The following is a 12,177-nucleotide window of genomic DNA, read 5'->3' on the forward strand; positions in this document are numbered from 1 at the left end:
GATTAGAGATTAGTGATCATTCAACACATGTCATTGCTGCAAATAATGCCAGGTTTGTACCTGCACTTCGAATTAAGTCTGCGAAGCTTCCAGCTAAAAATGCAGTCTTTGGTCTTTACGAAAGAAGGAAAGCCAGGGCAGATTCTGGTTTCAGATCCAACTGTCACAGTTCACTGCACCCCTTCCACAAAAGGTCACATCACATCTGCTGCTGGGACCTGGTAAACCTGAAGACAATCTGAACTCTGTGCATGCTGGTAGCAGAGACTGTCTCCAAGGAAGGAAACTGGTAAGAGACACTTTTTTATCCCATGCCTTTTCTTACCTTTTGTAATTTATACCACGGGTATATACTTATTCAAAAGGTATACTAAATTTTAAAAGAATGTATCATGCAACCCAGTCTATTGTGGTGGGCGGTGAAAGTTCAAGGGGTGAAGTCTCTTCTTTATCCCTTCTTCCAGGTTCTGGTAGAAAAAGAAGACATTGGCCCTTCAGGGAGGGTCCCTTGTCTGGGATCACTTGTGCTTACTGGTAACAGAGAAGCCACAAGACTGGAGGCACTGAGGGATTTGACGTAAGAGAGACAACAAGACCAAACATCCTAAGTGCTCAAAGCCATGCCAAGAAGGAAAAAGGGAGGAGACCCAGCTCTGCCATGTTTAATGTATTTTGTAAATTGAGTAATATAAAACTGAAGAGAAACAAAAACTGCAAGCAAAGGCCAATTACTATAATCCAGAGAGGCTGCCTATTATAAGAATAACAATACATTAACAATAATATCAGTCTAAACCCTGTTCACAAAAATATTTAAAAAAAAAAATTTGGCTGAGGATGGGGGGGTAAGAAAATTAAAGTATTAATGTTCCAAATAATTAGAAGAGAGAAAACATAATCCAAGCAATGAAAGACAAGAAAAGGAAACAGGACAAAATATACCAAACAAAATGATCAAAAGATCATACAATTGTGATTTTAACAAAGTTACAAATGAAACTTTCCTATTAGATTATCCCCCCAAAAAAATCTAATAATTAAACCTAAACACCTAAAACTAAGGCTAGCACACACAAATTAGAAATTTCACTAATGCATCCAAAAAGAAAACAGTGGTAGCAATTTTAATAACAAAATATATTACGAGGTAGAAAAGGAATAGTCATTTCATGTTCACAATAGACATAATTAACATGAATATGAATCACATGACTTCAAAATATGTAGAGTTAAAAATACAGGAAAACTCAAGGAGAAATAAAACGGTAGCAGACATGAGCCTGTACCACTTGGGTGTTCATTAGTTGAAAGGGACTAAGCAACTTTTAAACAAGAAGGAAGAATATTAGGAGCCACAAAACTAACAGAAGCCAGGGTCCCTTGCAGGCAGGATGCTAAGGCAGACAACCCGGATGTGCCTGGACTGATCATCTACAAAGGCGAGCCCGTCAGCCAGTGGGGCCATTGGTTTGCAGTGGCCTGAAGCTCTCTGGTGCACAGGCTCTGGGCAAGCCGAAGCCTGCTCCCCGCAGTTCTTATGCCAGCCCCACGTGCCATGCCATAGTAAATGCTACAGCCACGCAAGCACACGGAGCTGCTCCTTCCCCTTCACGCAGCAGCACAACCCAAGCGCCAGGCAGGGGCCCTGAGACCCCCACTGGCCTCTCACTGCAGACATCTAGGTGTCCAAATCCCTAGCGCAAACTCTACTCTCCAGCCCAGACGCCAGATAAGTGAAAACAAAAGTAAGAGTTAACTATGCCCAAGTCATACGTATTTAAAATTTATATAATAGGGATCCAGACTATTGATTCATTCCTGGAGCCAGCCTGTTCGACCTCAACAAATTTGGAAGACATACAACAGCACCGACATTTTCTGATAAATTGTGCATTGTGAGCTACATAATAAAACGGTTGCATCTGACCTTAAAACATGGAAGTAGAAAGAAAATACATGTTTTAAAAGATGAACACATTTTGAAAAATTTAAAAATCAATAAAAGATGAACACATTTCACCATCTCCCCTTTCCTAACCAACTGAATAACACGCCATACATTTCCAAAAAGTAACCCCCAAAAAATGACACTTGAAAAGATTCCTCATCTTAAAGAACTGAGGCAAATCACAAGTAATGAAAAACATGGCCCATCCATGATCAAGTATGGGGCTGACCGCTGTAAGAAAACATTTAAACACTGTCTCATGCATTTAGTCAAAGGGGGTATTTTCTTATTTCCCAAACCACCATTTGTCAAATAAACTGCAGACACTATAAAGCTGAAGGATAAACACTTCAAATAAGAATTCATACTCCAAAGAAGTAAGAATCTTTCAACTTTTATTTCTAGGATACATTCATCTGGAACCTTTTTGTTGCTTTACAATTTTCCCCCTAAGAGAAATGAATACAATAAAAATATAATCCAACTACCAGCAATGTTTGTAACCAGAAAAGAATCTAAAATCTCTGGTGTGATAATATAGGATTTTTTTTAAAAATATAAACTTCATACCAGAAATAAAGCCTGAATATTCTCTTTATCTTTAAAAATATAATTTTTCCTTCTTAGCTCTTCCATGTAAATCTTATAATCAACCATTTAGTTCTACAGTCTATTTTTAAACTAGTAATTGTAACACTATAGCAGTTTTCCCCTACTTTGTATCCTGTTCTGTACTGTGAATCAACTAATAATTGCAGAAGTGTTTACAAAGAGAGAGATGCTACTAGGTTGTAGCAAGATTCTTCAAGATATACTGATCATTAAAAGAAAAAAAAAATCCCCATTAGCAAACTGAAACCTACTTAACAAACTGCATTTTATCATGTTTATGAAATTAGAAAATGTGTACAAAGCACTTTTGCAAACTTTGTAAAGCTCTAATGGAAAACATCTTTAAAATCTGTTTTAACTAGAAAGGCTGCTGACTGGGACAGAATGTCAGGGACAGAAGGCTCTGTGAAATCTTTTTTTCTGTTAAATACTTATATTTGGGGAAGGAAAGATTATAAATTGCGAAGAAGCTGGGGGTATGGGTCCAGGACTGTCTCACAAAGATTGACTGGTGTGCAGTGACATATGACTGTTTTTCTTAACTGAGTAAAACCAAAGGACACAGGAGTAGACCAATACTTTACACCAGACTGAGAAGTCAAGCCATCTGTCTCCAACTAGCAACAAGAAATAAGAGAAGTGAGGCTTTTCCCTGCTTCTGACTGGCTCCTCCATGCAGAGCTTCATTAGTTGCAGTCCATTTAAGAACAGTATTCCAAACCCAAATGGTCTGGGAATGGTTTTAGTTTAGGAAAATAATTAAAAAGCCTAATTATAAACATAGGTAACAACATACCTGAACCAGAGTTTACACTTTCCTACCTCTAGATAAATAGCATTGTTCGTAACAACTTTTTTAGGGTATTTTGTGGAATACAGGAAGTTAAGCAAAGGACAAAAAAGTTTGGTAATAAAAATAATCCCAGGCGGGGGGGGGGGGGGGGGTTCATTGTCAGAATGCAAAACAGACGTACAGAAACTTTCCATGAGCTACCCTAATGAAACTGGAAAGGCTTTGAAGACAGCCCCAGCATGAAGGGCTGCAGAAATTTGGTCATCTGTACCCAGACATGGGTGACCAAAAAAAAAGTATCCTCAATTACCTAAAGGATGAGTGAACTGACCAGAGGGAATGGGTCTGCATTACTGCATTAAAAAGGCTTTGAGTGAGTCAGGCATGCTGGAAGAGGCTGCCACTTGGGGCTTTGGAGCCTCCTTCCTAACAGTTTCTGCACAATTTTCCCGTGGCTCTCTGGGAGCAGGCCTAGCTTAGCACAGGGAATGGGCTAAGTGGCCTTATAACCTCTTTTGCCCCTCTGATGCTCTTACTCTTCTTAGTGCCTTCTTTCCCCAAGAGAATATTCAGGCCAATTTGTTTTTGTTTTTCTGCATTAGTAAGAATAAACTAGCAATTTGGAATACCCTTAACTCTCACTGAGTATCTCATGTTAGTATAGGATACCATGAAAAATAAGAATGTAGAACTTCAGTGCCTTTTACATAAGAGTCAAACAAGCCTATGTCATACTTTGGTGATTCCACATTAATAAAATTTAGCTATGATATGTAAAAAACTACTTTTGCCAAGGTTGTAACTATTGGACTTTAAACCAATTTCAGTATTCCATGGAAAGGTCATTTATATTAAAGTAACATGCCTTCGTGTTTTCTACGTACAACAACAAAGTAAGATTTAATGTACATATATTTTTTAAGCAATGCACTCCTTTTTACAATCACACCTTCAGTCCAACATTTCAAATATAAACCCGAACTGTCAATGAAAAGAACAGTGGACCAAATGACAGTATCATTTAAATGCAACAATAATGCAAGAAAAGGTGAGCATCAAAACTTAGAAAATAAACATAAACAGATTCATTGGAAATCTGCTCATATGCCTGATGTGTTCAGAAATGAACCTCATACAAAACAGATTCCACTATTAGACAACTCATTCCTTTCTCGTTTACTCCCTCCATGATGCATGTCTCACTATTTTTACTGAGGTTTATACAGTGATTAATTATCCTAACAGCAGAGATTAATATTAAATATACAGCCTATTCCAGAACTGGCAATATGCTCCCAACAATTGTTTTGTACGCTCCCTGAATTACAAAATAGTCTAATTTTTTAGGAGCATAAAAATGAAAGGGTTAGATCTATTCATATACATTGTGCATTAAATGTTACTAAGTTAAGACAGTAAGGTGGAAAAAAGGAATAGAAGGGTACAGTAAATTTTCTTTAAACAATTCCATTACATTAGACAGTACTGTCAATGATATGTATTTATTTTAACCAAGTGATGGAAAAAAGGGAAAGAATTATTATCAGAATTTGTATCAATTTCTTGGAGAGGCTAATAGTAAAACTTTAAATATACACATTTATTTGTATATTTATTTGAAGAATCTTTGGTAGCAATTGTGTTTCTTCCACATTATAGGACTTTCCAAAATAAATGTCAAAATTAATTTACTAATCAGCATATGAAAGATAAATTATGGTACTATTCTTTTGGTTTTCCTATAAACCTATTAACTTGCACTAATCATGCACTTAAACAGTTATCTGTTTAATTTACTTACATATAAAATGAGAGACTAAGACCAGAAAGAAAGAAGACAGTAATGAGAATCAATGACAAAACATAACAATGACAACTGTTCTTAAGTAATTTATTTTTAAATTATAAGATTTACAATGCTTTGATTATGCAAAATAGTATAATGGAAATTAAACCAAACTGATAAACCAAGAGAGAAAGAAAACTTAGTTTTCTTGAATATCAGTACTTAAACCATCATTATAAGTATCTGATGTCCCAACCACGTCTTACGTAGACATAAGTATAGTAATTTCAAACGTTTCACTTGTGGGTTTAATTTCTCATTTTTAACTTTTATGAACTGAAATGTAATTTATTTCAAATCCTATTATACCTATTATAGTGTTTATACTGCAACAGCAGCATCTCTCAGTGTGCAATCAAATGTGGAACTGGAGCACAGTTTTCAGCTTTCAGCCACAGACAGAAATTAGACACTGTGTTCAGTACAACAGAGTACGTTATATTAACCAGAGCGTAGAGTTTAGTACACTTATTGCAGGGCTGGTACTTCTTTCCCTTTGAACTGAACCAGCTGAGCTTCTGAGCTGACATATTACTGCTGTGGATAGTAAGACTGCTGTGGGGGCTGAGGGAAGGGGTATGAAGGCTGCTGGGGTCCTGGGTATGGAGCCTGTCCAGGGCTCTGGTGATACACTGGCGGATATGGCATATTATACTGGCCGTATGCATAAGGATTATAGCCCATGGGCATAGGCATCTGGCAATACCTGATGAAAAGGAAACAAACAAAAAAAAAATGGATTGGTAAATCAAATACTGGAAAACGAAACATAACAATTATTCTAAAACCAAGTTTCTTCAAGAAAGTCATTTTTCTCTATTTCTCAGTCTAGCAGAGAACAGTAGGGAGAAAAAAACAGCTGTTACTAGGTACTTATTAGAGAAAAGTATTCCTATCCTGTTAATACTTGAGATAAAAGAATATCAAGTGTTTAATACTATCCAGAAAATAATATTATTGATGGAAATAAGACTAAATATTCAACTATTAACAAGGAATAAAAATGGACACCCTTCATTTTAATGTAGCAACCTAAATACATTCCTAATTCACAAGATTCGATACTCACTGTAATGCACATAAATTGATAGCTAACAAAGTTTTAATATTCAGAAGACAGAATGTACTTACAAAGCAAAGTTTGGAGCACATCTTAAGAGGCAGTCAAATGTCAGGATTTTTAAGATTAAAAAATTATCACAAAGAAAGGTGTTCTTTAAGAAAGCACATGCCATAATTAGAGTCGTGTTCAACAGTCTGTCAGAATGCCAGTATTTCAAAGTACAAGTATATAAACAAGGCCTTATCAGTGTTGCTAAGTTCAGAAAAGGCGCCTATCCACTTATCACCAAAACAAAGACGACCAAGGAAACACATTCTACATTCCATACAGAAGAGATGCATTTAAGATGAACCCAGCATGTAAAAACCAAAAACACAAATAAGCCTGGGAAATAGCCATCCAACTGCTCAAGTAAGTGCCTGTAACATTATTCATTCATGACACCTCCATTCAGAGAAGGGGTGACCCTGTTTTTAAAAGGTTAACCAGAGCTACAAACATTAGCCAATTCATTCAGATATTCAGTTGCGGCCTTACCCGGGATATCCTGGATAGGTAGGATATGGGGGTCCCTGGGCCTGTGGAGGGGGAGCTGCTGAACCAGGAGTGTGTGATGGAGCTGCCGGCGCAGTGCCCGTCCCCACTGGAGCTGGAGCAGTAGCAGGAGGAGCTCGATTTGCCGGAAGCACAGGAGGTGGAGGCCGGGCTGGGGGTTGGGGCTTAGCAGGCTGTAAGAAAAAGTCAACATTGACTACAAAATGTTTCACTTCTATCAAATTATTGTCAGTTAAAACAAATGAGGCATATGAGAAACTCTAGAATCCAACCAAACATATTTCTAATTTCCATTTTTAAATGTTGACTTATTGCTCTAGAAATGTATCATAATTGAATAATTCTCCAATTTGTGTAAACTACACAGCTACTGCTCTATTCCTGATGCCTAATATTTAATCATTCACTGTAGCTCATTACTGCTCCCACCAACAGTCAGACATTTGAGATGGGAGGAAGAAGCAAGTCGGGTACAGTTTATTACTGTAATCTCCTCCTGGCCACAACATTTTTTATGCAAACATTTTCAAACACCCAAAAACTTAAAAGAATAGTATAATATAAACAAGCACACATTTACCATTTAAATACAGTAATTATTAACATTTGGCCATATTACCTTTATCTACAGCCATATCCATATATTTATCTATCTAAATATTTGCAGAACCATGTGAAAGTAAGTTGCAAACTTCATGACACCAGCCCAAAAGACTGTAGCATACGAGTCCTAACAGTCTCCTACATCACAATACCATGTCACCCTAAGGAAATAAACAAGTATTTCCTAATGTCATTGAGTATCCATTCCACATTCAAGTTCCCCTATTTATCACCAATAAAAGCTCTTAAAGTTCTTATGAACCAAGATCCAATCATGATTCACGAATTGCATGATTATTACGAATCTTTCCTTTTAAACCAGAATGCCCCACACCTATCTTTTTTTCTTTCCATGACATTCACTTTTAGAAAAGACAAAGTCAAGTGTCTCACAGAATGTCCCAGTTCTGGATTTGTCCAACTGTTTCCTAATGGCACAATTTAACTTCTTGTTTTATTACACTATATTTGCTATAAACTGAGAGGTGGTTCTAAAGACCTGATTAGATTCAAGTTAACCTGTTCTGACAAGAATTCATGAGTGATGCTGAATTCTTTATATTGCAAAACATCAAAAGATTGGTCACCTGATGAAAACTGGTAACCACCAGATCTTTACAATGTAAAGCCTGTTTTATCCTTTATGGAAAGCAAGCAGTCACTAAAGTAAAACTTCCATTTAAAACCATGGTTGCTTACTGACCGGCATGGTTCTCGGGGCTGGCGTTGGAGGAGCTGGTGCATGTCCCCCAGCTGGAGAAGACTGATATGCAGGTGTAGGAATTGAAGGAGCACTAGGTTCCCTGGCAATGCTTTGTTGCAAGTCCCTTATTAAAGACAAAAGTGTTAGGAATTAACACAATTTAAAAAAAACAACATATATAAAATACCAGGTCTTTTTTTTTCATAGTTTATTTTTCTTATTTAAATTCAATTAATTAGCATATAGTGTATTATTAGTATCAGGGGTAGAGGTCTGTGATTCATCAGTCTTACATTAACACCCAGTGTTCATTACATCATGTGCCCTCCTTAATGTCCATCACCCAGTTACTCCATCCTCCAATTCCCCTTCCCACCAGCAACCCTCAGTTTCCTATGATTAAGAGTCTCTTGTGGTTTGTCTCCCTCTCTGATTTCATCATTTTATTTTTCCCTCCCTTCTCCTATCCTCCTCTATTTTGTTTCTTAAATTCTACACAAGTGAGATCATATGATAATTTTCTTTCTCTGATTGACTTATTTCACTTAGCATAATACACTCTAGTTCCATTCACATCATTGCAAATGCCTACATTTCATTTTTGATGGCTGAATAGTATTCCATTGTATATATGTACCACGTCTTCTTTATCCATTCATCCGTCGATGGTCATCTGGGCCTTCCCATAGTTTGGCTGTTGTGGACACTGCTGCTAGAAACATTGGGGTGCAGGTGCCCCTTTGGATCACTGCATTTGTCTCTTTGGGTAGTACAGTAGTAGTACTTCTGGATCGTACGGTAGCTCTATTTTCAACTTTTTGAGGAACCTCCATACTGTTTTTCCAGAGTGGCTGACCAGCTTGCATTCCCACCAACAGTGTAAGAGGGTTCCCTTTTCTCCCCATCCTCACCAACATCTGTCAATTTTTTGACTTGTTAATTTTAGCCCTTCTAACAGGTGTGAAGTGAATACCAAGTCTTCTCAAAATTTTTCTTCTCTTCACATATGAAACAGAACACAGACTCAAAACAATGATGGTATTTTAAAATATACTACATTTCTGTTCTTGACTAGAACTAAACTTAAATCTTTTTTCCTACTATTTAATAAAACAAAGTTAGTTTTTTTTCTATTTCTGAAGACTAGGAAAAGGTCAGAGATCACAGTTATAGCTAGAGTATGGAACATGTCAAACTGGGCAGGTAGTCCTAAAAGACTGCCCACTCTCTATTAAGTCGTTGTCCCCTAGATGGGAAACTCCTAACATCCTGGCCTATCTAAAAGTTACCAGAAAACCGCAACTGCTCACAGTCAGCTAGCTGTATCATACCGGTGTTTACAGAAAAAACAAGTGAGAAAGCTAACCTATTCAAACCATTATGCAAATTTCTTAATGAAAATTTTCTGAAGACATTCAAAGAAATGCAGCACTGAGTTATTTTATGTTAAAAGATACCTCAAATCTACAACTAAGGTAAATGCATTATAGACTGTTGAAAGGACGATTAAAATATAGTATTAAAATCTAGGAAAATTACTTAAAGTCCCCTCCAACAGTATATTGGACTCCATCCCAAGATCTCACTAACCAAAACCCTAAGGTACAATGCACTCTGTGAAACACATGGTATTGATCAACTTCTACCTGCACTGAGTCATATACACTAAGTAAATATGGCAAGCCCCGATACGTTTGCAACAGCACCTGCTGTCCTGACATAATAATTAACTGCAACTCCCGGAGTCCCCCTGACCACACTTTCACTCTCAAAAAAGGGTCCCAGCTGAAAAATAAATGAGTCACTCTCTATATAAAGAAAGCTAATACACATTCATCAAGAAACCAAGAATACGGGGCACCTGGGTGGCTCAGTCAGTGAAGGGTCTGCTTTCAGCTCAGGTCATCATCCCAGGGTCCTGGGATCGAGCCCTGCATCGGGCTCCCTGCTCACTTGACAAGTTGATGAATGTCTCAGAACTGACTTTGTTTACAGCATAAATACAGAAATACTCATCCAAATAGTAACAAGTCTAATTTTCAAGCTAGAAATTTGAAATATGAAATATCTGAAAATGAGAATATCCCCAAATTTCTTCCTAAGCCATGAACCTGTATTATACTACACAATTCTAAAAATAGTTATGTTAGCCTATTTTACACTAGAGATTTAAGTGGAAAAACAGTACATAAAACTAGAAAGTAAATTATCACGGGCAACAAAATTATTTCAACTAGGGGCTGGTAAAATTTTTTGTGTAAAGAGCCAGAAGCAAATATTTTAGGCTTTGTAGGATATAGGGTCTCTGTCAAAACACTCAAGACTGCTGTTGTCAGTGCAAAGCCAGCCATAGATAACACGTGCAACATGAAGAACATGGCTGTGTTCCAATAAAACTTGACTTTACAAAATTAAGCAGCAGGCCTGACTTAACCTGGGCACTGTAGTTTGCCAACCTCCAATTTAAACTCAGAAATCTTTTTTGGCTCTCGCTTGGTGCTGAGCTACAGAATTTCAGGGTCCTATACAGTCATCTCAATGGTAGCTGCTTGCTTAGATGAAAGAAGGAAAGAGGGGCAAAAGGTCCTGCTCCAAGCCCCTCACCCCACTTGCATCTAAGCCAGATCCATCTTTATCTGTTTTACAAACCAGGCTTCTCTTTAAGACTAAGCTTGAGCAAAGGGTTCTGCAGCTTAAAAAACAGAAAGAAAGAAAGGTGGGTAATAGGGAATGAATCTGAAAATTCAGCTGTACAGTCTGAAAAATAAAATGAGACTACTGGGATGTGGGCTAGAAAAAAATATGAAGTCCCATTAATTATTTAGACTAATTTCACATAACTTTCTGAAAAGGTAATGTGTTCACTTGCTCCAAAAACTAAAAAGTGAGTGAAAGATCCCTATCTGCTAGTTTCCACTCCACCACTCACACCCCCAGATACACACTATTCTTATCCAGAGCTTCCTAACACATAAATAAGCCAATTCAAATGTGTGTTTTATTTTCTCCCTTTTTACACAAAATGCAATCTTTACACAAAATGCAATCTTTACACTATTCTCTACCTTTTTTCTTTAACATAACTATCTTCAAAATCTCTCCATATCAATAAATAGAAAACATCCTTTTCTTAATAGCTGCTCTTCAAAAAAAAAGCTGTACAGATGTAGCTTTATTTCACCAGCCCTGGATATTTGATTTATTTTACTGCTACAAGCAATTCAGAAATGAATTAGTTCATAAATATATCATTTCTAGCATATGCTAACACATACTCAGAATAAATTCTCAAAGCCAGTTTAGATGGATTAAAAGATGTATGGATTTGTAATCCAGCCCTTTAGAGCAAAACTGCCCCACACAAAGATTGCACCAACATGCACTCATAGCCACGAATGAAACCTGTTCCCCCACATGTGCCAACAAAGCATGTTTTCAAACTTCCAGATTTTTGCCAACCTTAGAAATGTTATTTCAGAGTAGTTTTAATTTGTATTTATATTTTATTGAATGAGGGCAGGTTTCTGGTTTATTTTTTTTAGGTAAGCTCTAGGCCAAGTGGGGCTTGAACTCAAAACTCCGAGATCAAAAGTTGCGTGCTGTACCGACTGAGCCAGCCAGGGGCCCCAGACAAGTATTTTTTCATAAATGCTTAAGAATCACTTACATTCATTTCCTCATCTGCAAAATTTCTTTTCACAGCCTTTGCCCACTTTTCTACAGGTTTTTCTCCTCCTCAGTAGCATCTAGGAGTTCTTCATAAACCAGTAAATTTGCCTTTCACCTTTGTGAGTAGGTTTCAAGTATTTTCCCCCAGTTTATTATATGACTCAGCTTATGTTATGATGAACTTTTCCTTTTTTAAAAATGGCTTCTAGGGGCGCCTCGGTGGCGCAGTCGTTAAGCATCTGCCTTCGGCTCAGGGCGTGATCCCGGTGTTCTGGGATCGAGCCCCACATCAGGCTCCTCTGCTAGAAGCCTGCTTCTTCCTCTCCCACTCCCCCTGTTTGTGTTCCCTCTCTTGCTGGCTGTCTTTCTCTGTCAAATAAATAAA

The 12,177-nt window shown here is 37.4% G+C and overlaps 1 protein-coding gene across 2 annotated transcripts in view; it reads right to left on the reverse strand.

Moving 5' to 3' along the window:
• Window positions 1-2,326: 2,326 nt before the first annotated feature.
• Window positions 2,327-12,177, reverse strand: part of PDCD6IP (programmed cell death 6 interacting protein) — a 76,265-nt gene continuing 66,414 nt past the window's right edge. For both annotated transcript variants that reach the window (XM_048216095.2, XM_048216096.2), the window contains exons 16-18: window positions 8,124-8,247; window positions 6,800-6,990; window positions 2,327-5,905 (exon numbers count right to left, since the gene is read on the reverse strand). In XM_048216095.2, the coding sequence (XP_048072052.1) occupies window positions 5,731-5,905; window positions 6,800-6,990; window positions 8,124-8,247 (490 nt within the window). In that variant the 3' untranslated portion in view covers window positions 2,327-5,730. The remainder of the gene's footprint in view (window positions 5,906-6,799; window positions 6,991-8,123; window positions 8,248-12,177) is intronic.

This window comes from Ursus arctos, unplaced genomic scaffold, assembly GCF_023065955.2.
Source record: "Ursus arctos isolate Adak ecotype North America unplaced genomic scaffold, UrsArc2.0 scaffold_20, whole genome shotgun sequence".
NCBI classification, from domain to species: domain Eukaryota; kingdom Metazoa; phylum Chordata; class Mammalia; order Carnivora; family Ursidae; genus Ursus; species Ursus arctos.